Source organism: Odocoileus virginianus, chromosome X, assembly GCF_023699985.2.
Source record: "Odocoileus virginianus isolate 20LAN1187 ecotype Illinois chromosome X, Ovbor_1.2, whole genome shotgun sequence".
Lineage (NCBI taxonomy): Eukaryota > Metazoa > Chordata > Mammalia > Artiodactyla > Cervidae > Odocoileus > Odocoileus virginianus.
Window position 1 is genome coordinate 27,663,020 of NC_069708.1, and position 23,721 is coordinate 27,686,740.

The 23,721-nt window shown below is 36.3% G+C and overlaps 1 protein-coding gene and 1 non-coding gene across 3 annotated transcripts in view; one reads left to right on the forward strand and one right to left on the reverse strand.

Moving 5' to 3' along the window:
• The window catches only part of TEX11 (testis expressed 11), a 256,192-nt gene that overhangs the window by 47,337 nt on the left and 185,134 nt on the right, over window positions 1-23,721 (reverse strand). For both annotated transcript variants that reach the window (XM_020882990.2, XM_020882995.2), the window contains exons 21-25: window positions 21,850-21,890; window positions 20,264-20,350; window positions 18,852-18,922; window positions 16,408-16,524; window positions 11,203-11,275 (exon numbers count right to left, since the gene is read on the reverse strand). In XM_020882990.2, the coding sequence (XP_020738649.1) occupies window positions 11,203-11,275; window positions 16,408-16,524; window positions 18,852-18,922; window positions 20,264-20,350; window positions 21,850-21,890 (389 nt within the window). The remainder of the gene's footprint in view (window positions 1-11,202; window positions 11,276-16,407; window positions 16,525-18,851; window positions 18,923-20,263; window positions 20,351-21,849; window positions 21,891-23,721) is intronic.
• LOC139033198 (small nucleolar RNA SNORA11) lies at window positions 17,010-17,140 on the forward strand. The gene has a single exon (XR_011485825.1). It is a non-coding gene; the product is annotated as a small nucleolar RNA SNORA11 (small nucleolar RNA).

Here is a 23,721-nt window from a genome sequence, read left to right on the forward strand (position 1 = left end):
AATTGGTTTATAGACATAAATAAGCACTCATACACAAATATTCTTAAAATTTCCACAAAAAGGGAACGGAACTTCTAATGCTTTACACATACTAAACTAAAAGTATTCTCATAAAAAGTTCAACTAACTCAGAAACATTTTAGTAATCTGAAGTTATGGTAAATCTTTGGCATATGAGAACAGCTTGATGACTTTGGTTGAAAAGACTTTTTGGTGATTTATTTGTGTAAATTAAAAAACTAGCATACATTTTATTTAACTCAGGTCTGTTTTTCTTAAATATATACATGTTTACTGACAAAATAATGTTATATATTACTCATATATAACATTTAAGAATATGAAAAATGTAAACTCTGTTCAACTACAGTTGAATCATTGTTCTGACAAACTTTTAATTTCAGCAGTAACTATGTTTTGTAGTATGTTAGATTTAGGATAATTTTCAAGATATTTAGTTCACTTAAAATGTTAGACTGATATTACATTGAGTTAATAAATGAATAATAGATACCAAGATAACTTTTAAGTAAAACCAAATATTTTCACTACTAAGCATAGTTTTAAGTTTATATACTATTGCTTCTTATTTTTATATGCTATAGAGAGGTGATATGTTATGTTAAAGAATGTTCCTTTTTCCTCTTTAAAAGGGATGAAGGTAGTCATAGAAAGTTGTGCTGTGTGTTCATGAACTCTGCTAGTCTGCTACACTACTAGTGAGTGAGATATGGGTCTCAATTACACCTAAGTTTTCTCTTTGAAATAAAAATTATTTTGGTTAAAAGTTACAATTAAAACAAGTGGTTGAGATTATATTATGAGCAATAGTGTCAAATGGATATGTGCTTTTGTTTTTAAAGGAAAAGGTAGTTTCCTCCCAATTCAGTGGTTCTCAAACTTTCTGTTCTCAGGACCCCCATGTACTCTGAAAAAATTATCAAAGAGATTTTTCATATGCAGGTTATAACTACTGATATTTACCATTTTAGAAATTAAACAAAATTTAAATATATTTCCTGATTGAATTACTTTGAGACAAAGTCACTGTGTGTTAATGTCAATTAAAAAGTAATTGTATTTTGAAAGTGAATGAGAAGAGGGAGGTGGGAGGGATGTTCAAGTGGGAGGGGACATGGGTAAACCTATGGCTGATTCATGTTGATGTTTGGTAGAAACCAACACAATACTGTAAAGCAATTATCCTTCAATTAAAAATAAATAAATTTTTTAAAAATTAATGAGAAGATTGTTTCACAGTTTTGTAAAGCTCCTTAATGGCTGACTTAACAGAAATAGCTAGATTCTTGTATTTTCTTCTGCATCCAATCTTATTACAGTATCACACATCATGTAGCCTCTGAAAAACTGTCTTAGTCTTTTCATAAAACTAGTTTTGACAGGCAGATCCCCTAAAAGGTTGTCAGTTTGTTCAAGAATATAAAAGAGCATAATGAAGGACAAATCTGGAAAGTAAATTTCATTTGCCTTTGTTTAAACCTGAGTCTAAAATAAAGCTCTGTAATGTATTAAAATGGAGCAAAGTTATCTTGATTTTTTGATGGGCTTGCTTCCTTAGTTTACTAAATAATGGTTTCACTTACAATATAAAAGTTTATTCTTTGCCTTGTATGTAATCTACCTAGATAGCAGATTTTGTGTATTACCAGAATAATTTTTTGATCTTTATTATCTTTGTTATGTCTTTACTTTTGATCATTTAATGACAAAAAAATTAAGAAAAAAGTTTTCTCATTTATTGAAGAGCTAAAGTTCTTTAGAATTGTGTTATTTTCTATGCTTATTTGTAAATGTGTTATTGTCATTTTGCTTAAATGGGTAACCAATACTGTTTCTCAGGTGGCCACAATTGTATTTTAATCAAGTGCCCAACTGCCTCTAACAACTCTTGATTTTGCCCTGAAAAGTCACATCCCAAATACAGAAAATATAGAACAATGTTTTCAGGATATCTTCTAAAATTATCTTTGAGATTTCCAAAAGGGCCCCTGGAAAACTGCAAAAATTCCTTCTTTCTCCTCATAGAGAGAGAAATATAAGAAGTAATTAGGTTTGTTTGATGGGTTACTATTGCTAAGAGTTGCATTAGCAGAGTTTCAAAATCAGAAGAGATGCTTAGCCTTCTCTATAAATTTTTATAGGTAAAATATTATTAATATAAACATTTCAGAAATTTTACACTTTATGGGCAGTTCCTGGAGATTTTTGACTGTCTTCTCTGTTCCTAGTATATTTTTACCTTCAGATAAACATAAATCATACAATTTTTGAAGAATTTTCAAAAATGGATAGAATATGTAGATAGGGGATAGAGGATGCCAACAACACTATAAACGAATTAGAAGTAACAGATGTTATATATAATACTCCATCCAAAAACAGCAGAAAACACTTTATGCTCAAGTGCTAATGGAATATTCTCCAGTAGAGACCATATATCTGGCTATAAAATAGGTCTCAATAAATTTAATAAGACTAAAATCACATAGAGTATATTCTCTGACCATAATGGAATGAAGCTAGAAATCCGTGACAGAAAGAAAACTGGAAAAGTCACAAGTATGTGGAAATTAAACAACAAGCAATGAGCTGAAGGGAAAAAAAACCATGAGAACTTAGAAAAATACCTAGAGATGGTTGGTAACAAAAAGAAATCATAATGAAATTTATGGGATGTAGTAAAGGCAATACTGAAAGGAAAGCTTGTAACTATAAATATCCATAAAGGAAGAAAAATGTTAAAGAAATACCACAACTTTAAACCATTAGGAACTAGAAAAAAGAGCAAAACAAATTCAAAGCTACTAGAGGAGCAAAATAATAAAGAGCAGAGAAAAATGAAATAGAGGATAGAAAAATAGAAAAAAATCAATGAAACCAACAATTTGAAGAGATTAAAAAAATTGACAAAATTTTAGCTACACTGACAATAAGAGAAGATTCATGATTAGAATCAGATCCTAGTAATTCAAAGAGAGGCTTCAAAAGAGGGGACATTATAACTGACCTTACAGAAATAAAAAGGATTGCAAGAGATTACTATGAACTATTGTATGCTAACAAATTAGATTTCCTAGATGAAACAACAAATTCTTTTCTTTAATTTTTCCCTTAGTTTTAATCTAATGTCCTTTTTCTTTTTAAAAAATTTGTTTTTAACTGGGGGATAACTGCTTTACAATTTACAATGTTGTGTTGGTTTCTGCCACACAGCAACGTGAATCAGCCAAAAGTATACCTATATTCCCTCCCTCTTGAACCTCCTTCCCACCCCTCACCCCATCCCACCCCTCTAGGTTGTCACAGAGCACCAGGCTGAGCTCCCTGTGTTATACAGCAACTTTCCACTAGCTATCTTTTTTTATATATAGTAATGTATATGTTTCAATGATACTCTCTCAATTCATCCAATGTGCTCCTTTCCCCACTGTGTCCACAAGTCTGTTCATAGAGAACAGACATAGAGTCGGCATCTCTATCCCTGCCTTGCAAATAGGTTCATCAGTACCATTTTTCTAAATTTCATATATATGCATTAATGTATGGTATTTTTCTCTGACTTACCTTGTATAACAGGTACTAGGTTCACCCACCTCACCAGAACTGACTCAAATTCGTTCCTTTTTATGGCTGAGTAATATTCCACACCCCCCCTTCATGGATCACAGCCTTGTCAGAGTGAAAGAGCTTGTGCAACTCAATGAAGCTATTAGCCATTCCCTGCAGGACTACCCAAGATAAATGGGTCATAGTGAAGAGTTCTGACAAAACATGGTCTCCTGGAGGAGGAAATAGCAACCCACTCCTGTATTCTTGCCTAGAGAGCCCCATAAACAGTATGAAAAGGCAAAAGGATGTGACACTGGAAGATGAGCTGCCCAGGTCAGAAGGTGTCCAATGAGGTACTGGAGAAGAGTGGGGGGCAATTACTAATAGCTCTAGAAAGAATGAAGTGGCTGGGCCAAAGCACAAACAATGTTCAGTGTCCGGTGTCTTGGTGGTGAAGGTAAAGTCTCATGCTGTAAAGCACAATATTGTGTAGGAACCTGGAATGTTAGGCCCATGAATCAAAGTAAATTGGACCTGGTCAAGCAGGAGATGGCAAGATTGAACATCAACATCTTAGGAATCAGTGAACTAAAATGGATGAGAATGGGAGAATTTAATTCAGATGATCATTATATCTACTACTGTAGGCAAGAATCCCTTAGAAGAAATGGAGTAGGCCTCATAGTCAACAACAGTCCAAAATGCAGTACTGGGTGCAATCCCAAAAATGACAGAATGATCTCTGTTCGTTTCTAAGGCAAACCATTCAATATCACAGTAATCCAAGTCTATGCCTCAAACACTAATGCTGAAGAAGCTGAAGTTGAACAGTTCTATGATGACTTATAAGACCTTCTAGAACTAATGCCAAAAAAGATGTCCTTTCATCACAGGGGATTAGAATGCAAAAGGAGGAAATAAAGAGATTCCTGGAATAACAGGCAAGTTTGGCCTTGGAGTACAAAATCAAGCAGGGCAAAGGCTAACAGAGTTTTGCTGAGAGAACACACTGGTCACAGCAAACACCCTCTTCCAACAACACAAGAGAGATGACTCTACATATGGACATCACCAGATGGTCAATACCGAAATGAGATTGATTATGTTCTTTGTAGTCAAAGATGGAGAAGCTCTATATAGTCAGCAAAAACAAGACCTGGAGCTGACTATGGCTCAGATCATGAACTCCTTATTGCAAAATTCAGGCTAAATTGAAGAAAGAAAGGGAAACCACTAGGCTGTTCAGGTATGACCTAAATCAAATCCTTAATGATTATACAATGGGGATGACGAATAGATTCAAGGGATTAGATTTGGTAGGCAGAGTGCCTGAAGAACTATAGATGGAGGTTCAAAAACATTGTACAAGGGGCAGTGACCAAAAACATTCCAAAGAAAAAGAAATGCAATTAGGCAAAGTAGCTTTCTGAGAAGGCTTTACAAATAGCTGATGAAAGAAGAGAAGAGAAAGGCAAGGGAGAAAGGGAAAGACATACCCAACTGAATGCAGAGTTTCAAGAAACAGCAAGGAGAAATAAGAAGGCCTTCTTAAATGAACAATGCAAAGAAATAGAGGAAAATAATAGACTGGAAACAGCTCTTCAATAAAGTTGGAGCTATCAAGGGAACATTTCATGCGAGAATGGGCATGGTAAAGGACGTAAACGGTAAGGACCTAACAGAAGAAGAGATTAAGAAGAGGTGGCAAGAATACACAGAATAAGTATACAAAAAAGGCCCTAATGACCCAGATAACCACAAAATTGTGGTCACTCACCTAGAGCCAGACATCCTGGAGTGTGAAGTCAAGTGGGCCTTAGGAAGCATCACTATGAAAAAAGCTAGTGGAAGTGATGGAATTCCAGCTATTTCAAATCCTAAAAGAGAATGTTGTTAAGTGATACACTCAATATGCCAGCAAATTTGGAAAACTCAGCAGTGGCCAGGACTGGAAAAGGTTGGCTTTCATTCCAATCCCAAAGAAGGGCAATGCCAAAGAATGTTCACACTACTGTACAATTTCACTCATTTCACATGCTAGCAATGTTATGTTCAAAATCCTTCAAGCTAGGCTTCAACAGTATATGAAGAGAGAACTTACAGATGGATGTACAAGCTGGGTTTCAAAGAGGCAGAGGAACCAGAGATCAAATTGCCAACGTTCATTAGATCATGGAGGAGGCACGGGAGTTCCAGAAAAATATCTACTTCTGATTCATTGACTATACTAAAGCCTTTGTGAATCACAACAAACTGTGGAAAATTCTAAAAGACATGGGAATACCAGACTACCTTACCTGTCTCCTGAGAAACCTGTATGCGGGTCAAGAAGCAACAGTTAGAACCAGACATGGAACAACTGATTGGTTCAAAATTGTTAAAGGAGTATGACAAGGCTGTATATTGTCACCTTGCTTATTTAACTTCTAAGCAGAATACATCATGCAAAATGTCAGGCTGAATGAATCACAAGCTGGAACTAAGACTGCCGGAGGAAATACCAACAACCTCAGATATGCAGATGATACTACTCTAGTGGCAGAAAATGTAGAACTGAAGAGCCTTTTGATGAAGGTGGAAGTGAGTGAAAAAGCTGGCTTAAAACTCAACATTCAAAAAACTAAGATCATGACATCTGGTCCCATCTCTTCATGGCAAATAGAAGGAGAAAAAGTCTAAGCAGTGACAAATTTTATTTTCTTGGGCTCTAACATCACTGTGGATGGTGACTGTAACCATGAAATTAAGACATTTGTTCCTTGGAAGGAGAGCTATGACAAACCTAGATAGTGTATTAAAAAGTAGTGACATCACTTTGCCAACAAAGGTCCATATAGTCAAAGCTAGGGTTTTTCCAGTAGTCATGTATGGATGTGAAAGCTGGACCATAAAAAAGGCTAAGTGCAGAAGAACTGATGCTTTTGAATTGTGGTGCTGAAGAATACTCTTTAGAGCCCACTGGACTGTAAGGAGATCAAACCACTCAATCCTAAAGTCAACCTGAATATTCATCAGAAGGTCTGTTGCTGAAGCTGAAGCTCCAATACTCTGGCCACCTAATCAAAGAGCCGACTCACTGGAAAAGACGCTAATGCCAGGAAAGACTGAAGGCAAAAGGAGAAGGGGGCAACAGGAGATGAGATGGTTAGATAGCATCACTGACTCATTGACATGAATTTGATCAAACTCCAGGAGACAATGAAAGACAGGGGAGCCTGGTGTGCTGTATGCTGTAGTCCATGGGGATGAAGAGTTGAACACTACTGAGCAACTGAAAAACCACAACAAATAATCCATCATCCTTGGAGCTATACCCAGTGGTCTTCTTTGGCATATAATTCTTTTCATATATTGCTGGATTTTTTCCAGCTTCATTGAGATGCATTTGACATATAACATTATGTATATTTAAGGTGTACAATGTCATGATTTTATACATGTATATACTGTGAAATGATTACCAAAATAAGGCTAGTTAACATATCCATTACTTCGCATAGTTGCCATTTGTGTTTGTGTGTGGGGTGAGAACATTTAAGATTTACTCTCTTGGCAACTTTCAGTATTGTTAACTACAGTCACCATGGTGTACATTAGGTCTCTCAAAACTTATTCATCCTATATCTAGAAGTTTGTACCCTTTGACCACCATCACATGTTCCCCCATACCCCTGCTCCTGGCAACCAACAATCTTCTCTGTTTCTATGAGATTTTTTTTTAAGATTCCACATATAAGTTAGGTCATACAGTATTTGTGTTTTTCTGTCTTATTTCACTCAGCATAATATCCTTCAGGTATTCATCCATGTTGTTACAAATGGCAGGATTTCTTTCTTTTATAAGGCCAAATAGTTCATTGTGTGTGTGCGTGCATACATATACATATATATACACACATACACACATATATGTATGTCATATTTTCTTTATTCATTCAACCTTCAATGAATCCTCAGACTATTTCCATGTCTTGACTATTGTGAGATATGAACACGGGGATGCAGATGCCTTTTTGCAATAGTGATTTCATTTCCTTTAGATATATACTCGGTACTGGGGATTTTGGAGATGGTTGCTCTATTTTTGCTTTTCTGAGGAATGTGTACATTGTTTTCCATAGTGGCTGTACCAGTTTACATTCCCATGTAACATGCAACAGTGCAAAAGAATTCCCTTTTCTTCACATCTCCTTTGTCTTTTCAATAATAGCCATTCTTTTAAACAGTTTTAGGTTCACAGCAAAATTGAGTGTAAAGTATAGAGAATTCCCATATATATCCTATCCCCCACTGCACACAACTTCTCCCACTACTGACATCCTGCACCATAGTGGTACATTTGTTACAATCAGTGAATCTACATTAACACACCATTTTTACCCAAATTCCATGTTACATTAGGATTCACTCTTGGCATTGTACATTCTACAGATTTTGGCAAATATATAACAACATGTATACACCACTGTAGTATCATACAGAATAGTTCCACTGCCCTAAAAGTTTCCTGTGTTTTATCTATTTATTCCTCCCTCCTCAATTCATGCTGACAACCAAAGATCTTTTTATTGTCTTCATAGTTTTGTCTTTTTTGTAATGTCATATAGTTGGAATCATATAGTATGCAGCCTTTTCAGATTGGCTTCTTTCACTTAGTAATATGCATTTAAGTTTCCTTCATGTTCTTTCATAGTTTAATAGCTCATTTCCTCTTAGTTCTGAACAATATTTCATTGTTTGGACATTCCACAGTTTATTTGACTATTCACCTACTGAATGGTATCTTGGTCACTTCCAAGTTTGAGCAATTGTGACTAAGGTTGCTATAAACATCCATCTGCAGGTCTTTTCATGGACATAAGTTTTCCATTTATTTGCATAAATAACAGGGAGCACCACTGCTGGATTGTATAGCAAGAGTATGTTTAGTTTTGTAAGAAATTGCCAAGCTGTCCTTCAAAGTGGCTATACCATGTTGCATTCCTGTCAGCAATGAATGAGAATTCCTGTTGTTCCACATATTCACCAGCATTTGGTGTTGTCAGTGTTTTGAATTTTTGTCATTCTAATAAGTGTGTAGTGGTATCTCATTGTTTAAATTTGTAAGTCTCTAATGACATAGATAGATATAGCTATATAAAGGGAATCTACCTGTGTTCCTAGAATGAAGAAACTGATTTTCAGTAGACAGCTAGCATTCTGACATACTTTTTAAATAAAAGGCACTAAAGGTATGAATTTCACTCTGAGCACTACTTTAGTAATTTAGATTCTGTTATGAGGTATTCTAGTATCATTTTCTAGATATTTCATATTGCTGCTGCTGTTGTTAAGTCGCTAAGACAAGTCCAACTCTTTTGCAACTCAATGAACTGTAGCCTGCCAGGCTCCTCTATCCATGGAATTTTCCAGGCAAGAATACTGGAGTGGGGTTGCCATTTCCTTCTCCAGGGGATCTTCCCGACACAGGGATCAAATCCAAGTCTCCTGCATTGGCAGGCAGTCTTTACCACTGAGTCAGCAGGGAAGCCAAGATATTCATTCCATAGTTACTTTTGTTTTTTAAAATGTCCAAGTGGTAAAGGATTCTGTTTCCTAATTCCATTATTAATTTCTAGTTTTATTTCATTGTGAAGCATTGTGGTCAGATAATGCTATCTGTTTTACTTTTATGTTTTAGAATTTATTCAGGTTTTTTTTTTCATTCAGGTTTTTCTTGTGATCAATTCTGTAAATGTTCAAAGGGCACGTGAAAAGAAAATTAGTTTTCTATTATCAGGCTATAAAGTCTATTTTCAGGCTATCTGGTATATTTTTATTAAATTTTCCATATTGAGTAAGTAATTTAGGTATTTTCTCTTTCTTTTTATTGTTTTCATTCTTCTAAATGCCTGCCATAGATTGAGATAGGTGAATTAAATTTTATATGTTTATGTTCTTTCTTATAATTCCCATAGTTTGATATAAACATTCATCAAAGATATCATGAATATACACATAAAATGACAGCCCAATAATTTTTAAATATTAGGAAACCAAATTAACCATTTTTTAAAATAATAATACACCATGACCAAATGGATTATTCCAGAAATCCAGTGATGACTTAATTTTAGGAAATCTATTATTATTATAATTTAATATATTAATACTTCAAAAGAGAAAAACCATGTGATGATCTCTGCTGCTGCTAAGTCACTTCAGTCATGTCCGACTCTGTGCGACCCCACAGACGGCAGCCCACCAGGCTCCCCCGTCCCTGGGATTCTCCAGGCAAGAACACTGGAGTGGGTTGCCATTTCCTTCTCCAATGCATGAAAGTGAAAAGTGAAAGTGAAGTAGCTTAGTCGTGCCCGACTCTTAGCGACCCCGTGGACTGCAGCCTACCAGGCTCCTCTGTCCATGGGATTTTCCAGGCAAGAGTACTGGAGTGGGCTGCCATTGCCTTCTCCACTGATGATCTCTAGAGAAGCTTACAAGGCATGTAATTTGGGACTTCTGTGGTGGCACAGTGGATTAGACTCCACCTGGCTATGTAGCAGACACAAGTTCAATACCTGGTCCGGGAAGATTCCAAATGCCACAGAGCAGTTAAGCCTGTGCCCCACAGCCACTGAGCCTGAGCTCTAGAGCCCATGGGCAGCAACTATTGAGCCTGAGTGCTGCAAGTACTGAAGCCCATGCACCCTAAAGCCCGCATACTGCAACTACTAAGCCTGTGTGTTGCAACAACTGAAACCTGCACACCTATAGCCTGTGCTCCGCATCAAGAGAAGCTACTGAAACAAGAACCTGTGTACTGTAACAAAAAGTAGCCTCCACTAATCACAACTAGAGAAAGCCCGTGCAAAGCAATAAAGATCCAGTGTAGCCAAAAATAAATAAATTAATTAATAAAAAATAAAAGGCATGAAATTCAACTCAGTATGTATAGATTTTTTAAAAATTCTAACTAAAACAGGAATAGATGGACACAATATAACAAAATCTATCTAATAATACCATCCTTAATTAGGAAACCACAGCAAGCTAATATATAGCTTCAAATGGTTTACTACTACACAGATTATTTCATTACAAAATGCTAATGGTATCTGATATTATTGTGGTTTGGAAGATTCTGTATCCTACATTTAGTCAAAGTTAAAATTTGTTTAAATCAGGTATCAAATCCAGTGACCTAAGAGCAATAAAGTCATATTGAACAATGATGGTCCTATTTTTATACTCAATACTACAATGTAAATCAAGATAAAATATATTCTTCGGACTTCCCCTGGTGGTCCAGTGGCTAAGACTCTTTGCTTCCAATGCACGGGGCTCAGGTTTGATCTCTTGCCAGGGAACTAGATCGCATATGCCACAATTGAAGATCCTGCATGCTGCAACTAAGACTTGGCACAACCAAGTAAATAAATAAATATTAAAAAAAAAATTCTTACTCTAAGTAATGTGTCAAAGATTTAAAATACAAAATAGAAACATAGAGTGGGGAAAAGCTAGTTCTTAAAGGATCATTTGGCTGGTTATCAAGTATTTCAGTGGCACAAATTTCTGTTGATAAAAGACTAGGTTATTCAGATCTGAAACCCCCGTTATAACCATGTTACCATACTCCCAGTCCCACTGTACCTGTTGTTTTCAGGAGATTCCAGATGTTTCTGCATTTACATATCACATCAAGTGCACGATTTAGTAAGCAGGTCTGTTTGGTAAGAAAGTAAAGAGAAAATTAGTCTCAACCAAACAAAACTTTAAGCAAATAAAAATCATATCATTAAAAGCAGTAAAAAATTAAACTAGAAAAATGGAAGTATAAACTGAATATTTTTGGATTTATATATAAATATTAGCCTCTATTTTTTTTTCTTTCCTTTTCTCCCCCTAGTTTTATTGAGGTGCAATTGACGTAACAGCACTGTTTAAGATGCATAGCATAATCACTTAACTTACAGGAAATTGAAGATTAAACAGAAAATCTTGAGTATTATCAATTTTTTAAAATAATCTAGGACAGAAGAAAATTGCTTCCAGAATGGTGATATGAGGAGATCTATAGATCCTCTTCCCAGCAAAAGTACCACAACTGGTGAAAATGATAAAATATGATCATGTAAAGTCTCAGAAAACTGCCCTAACGGCACATATTAATAGCCAATGGGGAAATATCTATTCCGGAAATCTACTAAAGTCTCAGTAAGAACAGTGAGTACCTGTAGCAGTTGAGCCATGATCTGACCAACTCTGTTCCCCAGTTCAGTATGATGTAAGTGCACTTTAGGTGGGTATAACCAAGAAGACAGGGCTCACTATATCCTCAGCTTCCAGGCTAGGGATGACCATAAGGGACATGTTGCCAGGACTTCTCATTCCCCTCCCCAAGATCTGTATTGCATGAATTCTATTATGTGCTTTGCTTAGTTGCTCAATCATGTGTGACTCTTTGCGACCCTATGGACTGTACCCTGCCAGGCTCCTCTGTTATGGGGACTCTCCAGGCAAGAATACTAGAATGAGTAGCCTATCCCTTCTCCAGGGGAACTTTCTGACCCAGGAATTGAACCAGGGTCTCCTGCACTGCAGTCAGATTCTTTACCAGCTGAGCTACCAGGGAAGCCTGAGTTCTATCATAAACAAGCACAATTAAGAAGCCTGGCACTCTCTTCTTCTACCCAGTCCCCCCAAGCACTGCCAAGTTGAAAATATTGTGTCACAATTGCCCTCACCTCAGCTTCCGTGTAAGAGAGTTTCTATGCTGGAAGAGGCAAGCCAAGAATGTTAGGGACTACTTTTGCTAGACCCTGACTTACAGAGCTGTATTGTCACTCTGATACAAATGGGTCATGGTCCCTGCCTCTAGCTCCAAAGTAGTGTATAGAGTTTCTGCTCAGGAGAAGAGGAAAGTCAGTAGAAGAGTGAGCTCTGTAGTCACCCTAAGGAGACTGACATTTATTGAAATAGAACTTGGGGAAGTTCAAGTCTAAAGGCACTATAAAAAAAAGTGAAGATTTTGGTGTGGGCAATTAAGAGGAAGCTGGTAACTCAGTGATAATCACAAGCTAAACAGTAGAATACAAGTTTACAGAGAGAACTAAGGGGAAAAGAAAGCTAAGATTACTTACCCCTTCAAAGGGGCCTTACGTTAATTGGATCAGACTGTGGAGCAATTTATACCAGAGTATTTTCAAACGTGCGTGTGCACGCGCGCGCGTGCGCGCACACACACACACACACACACACAACAGTCACCTAGTAATTCATCAAGACTTACTTACACCTGTGTATGATACCAATAGAAGACCACTCAGAAGCTTAACAGAGTGATCATGGAAAGAGATACTCAAAAATAACCCTGCTAAAACTACTTTCATTCCTTTCCAGGGGAGGGGTCATGGTGACTGCAAAGGCAAAGACTATGATCTCTGAGGAATAACATTAGATGCTCTATACTACTATACAGCTGCAGAAATAAGACTGCACTGAACTAGCCCAAACAAGTCATTAATCAAACAAACAAGCACATATTAACAAGTCCCAGAGAGGGAGAATCAATACCAAAAGATGTTTCAAAATACTATGCAAAATGTTCAGTTTTCAACAAAGAATTATAAAATATGAAAAGAAACAAGAAAGTATGACCCATACACAGGAATAAAGTAGGCAAGAGGAACTGACTTTTGAAAGGTCCAATATTGGAACTTAGCAGACACAGGTTTCAAAGCAGTTGTTTCAAATATGCTAAAACAATTAGACACTTACAAAAGCAAGGCAAGATGACAATGTCAGGAAATATAGAATATTGATTAAAAAGGCAGTAGGATAACATATTCAATGTGATGAAAGAAAATAGGCAACCGAGATTCTAACACCCAGCAAAATTATCTCTCAGAACTGAAAGCAAAATAAAGAAATTTCCAGATTAAAAAAAGTTGCATCTTTTTGCTAGCAGAACCATTTATAAAAATGCTAAGAGAAGTTCTTCAGGCTGAAAGCAAGTGACATCGATAGCAATTTGAATACAAATGAAAAAACAAAGTGCACTGATAATATATTTCCTCTTTTCTTATTTTAAAATACTGTGTAAAACTATGTGTAGTTTATTTTTATACCTAAAAGATATACATAGACCATTTCATCAACCCAAGAAGAAAATATATTCTTTCTCAAGCACACATGGTACTTTATCCAGGACAGACCATATGTCAGACCACAACATAAACTTCAAATATATTTAAAATAACTTGAAGTCAGACAAAGTATGTACTCTGTCTACAGTGGAACAAGATTAGTTCTATAGGAATTAAGGCCTCTATCCAGGTGGAGGATGATAACCTTAGGCTGAGGACAAGCATGTGAACCCCAGACTGGTTGGAATCAGAAGGCTGATATCAGACTGAGATGATGACCATTCTATTACCTCATCACTAGCTAATCAGAAGAGCTACGCACTCTGCAGTGCCACCTCCCCAAATGTTGCCTATAAAAACTTCCCTGAAACCCACTGGGGAGTTCAGGTCCTCTAAGCACGAGCCACTCATTCTTCTTGTAAAGAAGAATGGCCCTTGTAATAAGGGCATGGCCCTTGTAATAAGCCTTTCTCTGCTCCAAACCCTGACATTTCAGTTTGTTTGGAATGAATTTCAGTTTGACAACACCCTTACTTATGAAGAAGCAAAACAGTTCTTTTGGTTTTGCTCTTAGGCTTGCAGATTTTTTTTTTCATCTTCTTTTACTATGGTGAAGTTTCTAAAAAGAGGTCCCTTTACTACTCAGGACAAAGACATTATATTCTTTATCTCTAGTAACTAGCAGAGTGCTTGGTACTCACATGTTTTTTTGAGTTGAACTCAACAAAGGAAAAGAAAGGAAAGAAAATATGTTGGCAGACATCTACTGAGAGCTTGTTTCAGATGTGAAGAATCATATAAAAGAACATATTAACAGAAGGAACAGAATAAGCAGCAAGAAGGATTTTGTACCAATTGGAAAGAAAAGAAGCTGGCAAGTATGGGAAATTAGGACGTTTTCTTTGGCTAGGTAAGAGAAAAAAGCAGAGAGATCTAGAAGTTAAAATCATACAAACATGCTAGAAGTCCAATTTGGTGACAACTTCTCTAGCTTGAAAGAAGGAAGGTAAAGAACTGAAGACAAATCAGTGAATACTCTGGTATATGGGAAAGTGAGATATTGATGTTGTTATCTCCTTAAAAGGTGTAAGGTTTAAGTTGAGAGTGGAATTTAGGCAAAAGTAGATATTTTGTTTTCTTGATGTTAAAACTGAGTTAATGTGGATCACAATAAACTGTGGAAAATTCCCGAAGAGATGGGAATACCAGACCACCTGACCTGCCTCTTGAGAAGCCTGTATGCAGGTCAGGAAGCAACAGTGAGAACTGGACATGGAACAACAGACTGGTTCCAAATAAGAAAAGGAGTACGTCAAGGCTGTATGTTGTCACCCTGCTTGCTGGGAAGCCTGGCATGCTGCAGTCCATGGGGTCACAAAGAGTCGGACATGACTGAGTGACTGAACTGAACTGAATGAAAAAAAAAGAATGTGGGTCAAAGAAAACAAATGCAATTGAGTGCCAATAAATAGTTCAGTAAATGCTGTTGAGGTTGATCATAGCTTTTCTTCCAAGGAGCAAGCATCTTTCAATTTCATGGCTGCAGTCACCATCAGCAGTGATTTTGGAGCCCAAGAAAATAAAGTCTGTCACTGTTTCCATTGTTTCCCTATCTATTTGCCATGAAGTGATGGGACCAGATGCCATAATCTTAGTTTTTTGAATGTTGAGTTTTAAGCTAACTTTTTCACTCTCTTTTTCCACTTTAATCAAGAGGCTCTTTAGTTCTTCACTTTCTGCCATAAGGGTGGTGTCATCTGCGTATCTGAAGTGAAGTTGCTCAGTTGTGTCTAACTCTTTGCAATCCCATGGACTATAGCCTACCATGCTCCTCTGCCCATGGGATTTCCTAGCCAAGAATACTGGAGTGGGTCAACATTTTCTTCTCCAGGGGACTTTCCCAACCCAGGGATCGAACCCAGATCTCCCTCACTGCAGGCAGCTGAGGTTACTGATATTTCTCCCTGCAATCTCGATTCTAGCTTGTGCTTCATCCAGCCCAGCATTTTGCATGATGTACTCTGCATATAAATGAAACATCAGGGTGACAATATACAGCCTGATGTACTCCTTTCCCAATTTGGAACCAGTCTGTGAAAATGAACATGTCAGCTAAATAATTCCAGATGGTTAACAAAACTGTGGAAATGGAACTTCCCTGGTGGTCCAGTGGTTAAGAATTTGCCCTGCAACGCAGGGAATGTGGTTTGATCAATCGTTGGGGAATTGAGGTCCCACATGCTGAAGAGCAACCAAGTCTGTGTGCCACAACTACTGAAGTGCATGCCACACCTAGAGAGTTCATGCACCACAACGAAAGATCCTATATGTTGCAGCTAAGACCCAACACAGCCAAATGGGAAAAAAATGCTGTGGAAGTAAACGTGTTTCCTTAGAGAATGTGTGAAAGGAAACAGAAGTAGAACAAACAACCTATGGACCACTTGTGATCACAGGGAGATGATGAAGATAAAGAATATTTAAAAGCAGATTCACAAAGAGTGGTCCATGGCAAGGGGCATTTTAAAAGAAGAGGCTAAGCCAAATATGACCTTTCCTTAGAAAGGAATTACAAATCTTTGAAATCAAGATATTGCCAGAATGGAGGAAAAGATTCTAAAAAGAGAATCAAAAAGAACTGCAAGAAGGAAGGCAAACATACCAAATAGCACACTGAATGCTTATATTTTCTTTAAAGGTTGCATATTACCTGTTCCAAAGCTGTTGAAGCTTTTCTCCCTTGCTCTAGATCAATTGCAGTTGCCATGAGTAAACATGTTTTCTGTGCAATCAGAATTACTTGATCGGAAGGACAAAACTGGGACAGCTGATAAGAAATAACCAGAACATCAATGAATAGGGAGAATTCTGCCAGGTGAACACAAACAATCAGAATGAAAATCAGCAACATCCTGTCTGAATGACAAAATTCAGCTGGAAAACCACATCTCACCTTAAAAATGATATAGGTTATAACACTGATTTATGGTTTTAATTTTACATTACTTTCCATTTTTTTAGCACTTTTCGAGAGATTAAAAAGCTTCATTTCTTCACAATTTTCCTGTCTTTCCCAGTGACAAGTACTGTCATTTGGCCCTGTATCTTTATCTAGTGATTTACTTCTTGGCTTATGTTGTAATTTCTAAGTGATTTCTCCCCTGGCAGATAGATTTTCCCTTTGCACTGAATAGAGCTGAAATTAGTACCTATATTGTTCATGGCTGAAAGAGACAATGTCAAATTTTGACAGGCATCAGGATAACCTCATCATTAAACCTTGTACTCTAGCTTTAGAAAAAATTCTCCCATGGGGTGTGCTTAGAGTAGGGGGCCTGAAGAAATGGCTCCTCTGTTTATAACACACCCAACAGGAATCTGGGTTCATTGTGACAAGGGGCACAAAACTTGTGGCCTTTCTATGAACAAATATCCAAACACATGCTCCTCTGTAGCTCCACATGGTTGCTGGTAGGACCAGTGGGGCTCAATACTGGAAGAAAACCTACAGTATTTAATGGAGAAGTTTGTCACCTAGAGCTGGTGAGGTACACACATGAGTGTGCCATGGATGGTCTCACAAAGACTTTTAACCTCTCTTTCCAAGGAAAAAAAAAAAAGAAAAAATAGATTGCAACTGCATGCCATTCTAGAAAAGATAAAACTATGGAGATCTTAAAAAGATCAATAGTTGCCAGGAGTTTGGGGGGAGAGGGGAGATGAATACACAGGGTACAGAAGTCTTATAAGCAGTGAAATACTGTGTATCACATTATAATGATGGATATATGTCACTGTACTTTTGTCTAAACCCACAGAATATGCAACACTACTCACTTATTAAAGCGAACCCTATGGTAAACTGTGGACTTTGGTAATTATGATGTGTCAATGCATTTCGTCCTTGTTTTTTTTTTAAAAAGGTACCACTCAGTTAATAATGGCTATGCATGTGTGGGGAGGGGATATATGAGGAATTTCTGTACCTTCCTGTCAATTTTGTTGTAAACCTAAAACTGGTTTAAAAAGTCAAAAAAAAAAAAAAAAAAAAAAAGAATTAACACTCAGGGTAGACATTTTTGGCATAACTTTTGCTTCCCTTTTATGTGCGTATACATATTATACACAAGATCAACAGAGTTTGTAGGCCACTCTAGCCAAGTTATACTGGCAAATAAAAGCACAAATTAACCTCAAAAAATAACCTCCCAGCATTGTACTACAAATTCTAGGCTACTTAGGATTCTAACATGGAATTCTACTAGTGCTATCACAAATGTCAAAGCTAAAACTGATCTCACCTCATTAAAATGGCAATTATACCTAAATTTTCAAACATTATTTCTTATTCTCCCCAAATATTTAGTGATCATAATCATCATCATCATTTAACTAAATAGCATTTCAAGACACCCAATCTCTACAGCTCAGGTAACTCAAATATAAGGTGAAGGAGTTGTGCTAGATTACCTATATAGTTTTTTCCAGTTCTAAAACATTTAATCTATCTCAACATAACAGATTTCATACTCCTGAATGTATATGGAGGATATTCTTTACCACCCCTGCTTTCATCCTCTCATCAATGCTTGTTCCTTTTTCTTTCATTTAACCTCTACCTTGCAGGCTAATGACTATTTTTAAATGCTTATAATTGCAAAACAAATTCAAATCCTTACACATAGAGCTTGCTCTCAGAAAAATTATAAAGCAGATCTAAACTTCTTAGCACCCTTTTAACCTCCTGTTGTCCCCAGATACCTATTCTATATTCCTATAGACTTATACCCAGAACTGTTCCTAACGTTTCAGTAATTTACAACTTAAGATTATTTCCTTCTAAAAAGTTATATTTTTATATAGGACTTTTAGAGACTGAAATTACTTCAAAGATAAAGGAGTAAGTCTCTTATGGTAGAACTTTACACTCCAGGATGGTTGTTTGTGATACTGTGGTATGGGGAGATCTACCTCATGTTCTCATATTATATCCTCTAGGGATCAAATTCTCCTTAGGTCATTCCTGCTTAAACGTACATTAAGAGTTCCTAGATTAAAAGCCAATCTCACTCTATACTTAGTCCTTGACTATAGCCATAGTGGTCATATCCTTGCTCTGGTTCATACATGAGATACTTGTTAGAAGAGACTTACCTTGTAAGAAAGTATGAAAAACTCTCTCATTGACAGTGGATCCTTCTCACATTGCAGAGCCAAGTTCCAAGCTGAACATTAACAAGAAATAACATAATTATGAAAATTCACTGTTTAATCTGTACCATTATAATCTCCACACCCGTAATATTAACATACTAATGTGGGGTTTCTCAAGGGTTAAAAAAAGCTAACTTTAGGTTTTTAGAGAAATTTTTTTCAGGTAAACTTAGACACTTCTATCACTTCCAATCTTTAATTCTAGGACAATGACTAATGGAAATAGTGTTGAATTTTTTTAAAATCAGGGATATACAATCAATTCTTAGTTGACACGAATCCATCTAAAAAATGAGTATCACATTGAAGAGTTCATCAACTTCAGTTGGTGAAAGAAAGCTAAAATTCAGCAAAGAACAGGTATATTAGAATCAAAGGTTGAGGAAAACTGATAGAAAGATTCACATGTTTCATTGAGCTGTGGACGTCCCCATTAGGCAACATTCAGCATGATCTTTATCTTGAAAAATCAAAATTAAAATTCAGTAAAACAGGTATTGAGAAATAACTTTTCAAACTTGCAAAACATCAAAGTCATTAAATCTATCTATAATTTAAATGTTTTCTATTTTCCATTATACACATAAGTTTCCCAGAAGCCAGAGTGCTGTATTTATTCCCTTTTCTCCTAGAGACCCAGTAAACCCCATAAAGCAGAAAAAGGTTCATGAAGAACCAGTTAACCTTATGATACTGATGCTTAATTGCTCTTGCTTACTTATCACTGGAGTGTAAATTTTATAAATAGAATCTACATAAAGTAAATTACATAACTCATAACTGTATAACTTAATGAATTTTCATAAAGTGTATATATTCATGTAACTAATCCAGGTCAAAGAAGATCTTCATCATTACCAGAAACCCGGAAGCAATCCCGTGTACTCTCTTTCAAGTACTACTCCCTTCAAGGGTAACCACTATCCTGAGTTCTAACACTGTAAATTAGTTGGCCAGCTTTTTGTTTCTTACTATATATAAATGGATCCATGCAGTATATACATAACATCTGGTTTCTTTTGCTCAACATTATTTTTGTGAGATTCATTCATATTGTTGCATGTAGTTTATTTTTCATGATTCACATTTAGAGATAAATTGGGCATTCTAGGCCAAGTTTAGGAACATAACCTTGGAGAACTGCAGTTCTAATTCATTATTTTATTCCTAGATTCATTTCAATAGAAAATGAAGAAAACTAACAGTGAGTACATGGTTCCCCATTTTTTATAGTAAAACAGATTAAGCAAGTTATCCTTATACCCATAGCTATAAATTTAAGAGCTAGAATTTGAATCTGTCTGATTCTATCACCCCACAATGTTTTGCTTAGCCACAGAATTTCCTTTTACCTGCTTTTCGAAACCAATGAGCTTCGTTAATCTTAGAGATTAAAGGACAGGCTTCTCCTTCAAATAACTGAGGAAACTTCAGGAGTGCTGCATCAAACAGGAAAATCTGATATTGAGGTCTTTTACTTTATACTCTAACAAAGTTGTTAATCCTGCTTTAAAAACAGTCAGACATGAGCCTGGATTTAGAAAGTTCTTTTTCAGTGTGTGCATGAGTGCATACCAAAATAATTAAAATGACAAAAAGCATTACCAAGCTCTTAGAAACTGTTAATTCAAACTTTGGAGAACAAACACATCTTTGGAGAGATTTTTAATTAGAGCAATCATTCACCACCTGAGGTAGAAAGATATGATTTACGTGTAAGGAAAAAAAGAATAGAAAAAATCATTTAAAATACTGAAATGGAGATTGAGGATTAGAAGAGTACTGATAGGTTGGCATAATATTTACTTACTGAACTCCTACAGCAAGCAAAGTACAGAACCAAAATCTGTAGTCATCATCAGAAAGCATTTATTACATACTCTTGTGCCCTTCTGAGAGAGAAGAATGCCAACAGTAGACATTATTCTTTTGAAAAGCTGGGGTTTCTAAACTGCTTTGTTACATTTAACAACCTACTGACAGATATTTGAGGTATAAAAGTGAACTACTGCAATAAATGGGATAGAATTTTTAAGATATGGAGTTTCTGGTGTATTTTAGACTTAAGGAAATTGGCACATTGTTGTTATTTAGTCGCTAAGTCATGCCCAATTCTTTCGTGACCCCATGGACTGTAGCCCACCAGGCTCCCCTGTCCATGGGATTTCCTAGCCAAGAATACTGGAGTGGGCTGCCATTTCCTTCTCTGGGGGATATTCCTGACCCAGGGATTGAACCCACATCTCCTGCACTGCAGGCAGATTCTTTACCACTGAGCCACGAGGGAAGCCCAAATAGGTACATGGGCAGTAGAAATCAGAAGACCTATTAAGCAAAAGCCAACACCAAGAAAGAAAGCATGGAGTTGGAAAAAGGAATTCAATGGAGCCAAGAAGTTAGCTGAATGAAGTGGGCAGGGAGGAATTATTAGTATACAGAGGAGATGACACAGACTTGGACAGATCGTTGGACAGCCTCAAAATAACAGAGTAAACAATCTGAATTTGATGCAGAGATCATGAAAATTAGTGGGGTTCAGAGTATTTTTGTTTTGATCCTTTTTTACCTGTCCAATTTCTAGGTTAGAATCAAGTGGAAACAGAGATGGAAGGCAGGGAGGGAGGAAGGAAAAAACAGAAATGTCTTTTTAAAAATGTAATTAAAATTAGTTAAAATTAATTAAGGTAATTAAAATTAATTAATGTAATTAAAAACAGAGTTGAAATCACATTTGGAGATGAATGCTAGTGACGGCAAACTTTTCTCTGCTTGTGAGTAAAGAAACTAGGTATACTGCTGTGACAAATGTTTGTAAAAACATGAAGCTAAACTCAAACATGAAGCCTGAGACAGCGTGCTCAATATACTTGGAGAATTTATATATTAATAGAGGATAGGGGCAAGATGAAAGAGTGAAAATAATGAAGGAGATATTTACCTGTACTGAAGTAAGCCAAAAGTCTATTCACTTCTTTCCTCCTAAAAAATAATGAAAAGAGTATTTTCCTGCTGTTCGAAAGCTTTACTACAGAAAAGTATCAAAAAGAGACTCTATTTGTGCCTGAGAGCTTCTCAAAGAAAATGCAAAATTGTGAAGTTTGTTGCTCAAGGTGCCAATCTATCATTTTACACTGTTTTTCCCCATTATAGGATACTGTTCCTCAGCCCCAATGTCCTCATATTTTTTTTCTCTCTTCCCCCTCTACACCTATTCTTAAGCAAAGGATTTCAATGACTGATAAAGTTTTATATTACAGGGTCATAGAATTTGAGAGCAGGTAGTGATCTCTGTGATTTTCGACTTTTTTTTTTTTGAAGAGGGGAAACTAGAACCTGTGTTTCAGATAAAATTTTATATACAAGAAGAGACAGAAGTATAGCTGCTCTGGTTGAATCATTAATGGGCAGAGGCCTAGAGCCTCAGTTCCTGGAAGTCCTTGAGGCAGTGCCACAGAATTTCCAGGTTTCTAAGGAATACAGTTTAAAAATCACTTATCCATAACCTTAATTTTATAGATGAGAAAACAGATCTGGAAATTGGGGATGATTTGTCTAAGGTCATGCAATGACAATGTCAAGACTACTACTACTCAAGCCTTTGGATCCTTTGTTAAGCTTCCTTGTGTGCTGTGCTTAGTTGCTGGGTCGTGTCTGCCTCTTTGCGACCCCATGGTCTTTGCGACTGTGGTCTGCCAGGCTCCTCTGTCCATGGAGATTCTCCAGGCAAGAATACTAGAATGGATTGCCATGCCCTCCTCCAGAGAATCTTCCCAACCCAGAGATCAAACCCAGGTCTACCGCATTGCAGGCAGATTCTTTACCATCTGAGCCACCAGGGAAGCCCTAAGTTTCCTTAGGTGGGGTACATAAATTTTAATAGAGAAAAACATCCCATTATGTTTAAACAAAGGATTAAATATGGAAGTATTGGCTAACTCAATTAAACAAGTTTATACTAAGTAGGGTAGAATATACTGTAAGACTAGTCTTATCAGGAGAATGTCTAATATACAATGCACACTGCGCTTCAAGAAAACTAGCTGCTTTCTAAGGGATAAACAATAGACATCTACTTTATACAAAGCAACTTCTAACATAAATTTCATTAATCTGAATTTAAGGTGAGCTAAAGTTGACTTCTTCACTATTTAATTCAGTGACTATATAAAAGAATCTATGAGGGTTCATTAAAGCAAATAAATAGTACAAGTAAGAATGAGGATATGGAAAGGAATGAACAGTCTATGTAAGAGACAAACTGCTTTAAAAAGTTTTAAGTAGATACTGTACTTTAAAACCATAAGATTTTTAGAAGAGGATAGAACTTTAGAAATTTTCCAGTTCATTTTCTTCTATTTAATAAGTGAAGAAAATAAAGCTTAGAGAAGTCAAGTAAGTTGTTATTGTCTAAAGTAAACCAGAAGTTAGTGAAATAGCTGAAACTAGAACTCAATTCTCTGACTCTTTCCACTGAATTAGGCCTTTTTTCCCCTAAATTAGTCTAATCTATTTGTTAAATCAGGTCCTGACCTCTAAAACATTGCTAGTAGATGTTCTTTATTTTTTTAGATGTTCTTTATTACTGTATTTACATGAAAACAATAGAGGCATATTTCAAAACTATTCAGTAATTTAAATTTGTCCTTAATTTAAACAAGATGCCTTTTTTTCCCCCATCTTCAAATTAGTTTTAATGAGTGGCATCTGACTGTGCATTGCAATTACATGGAGTATGAAGCACCTTGTAAGTCCAATATAAGATCTTCTTATAAAAAGCTGATATTTAGTCATTTAAACAAATCGAGTGACT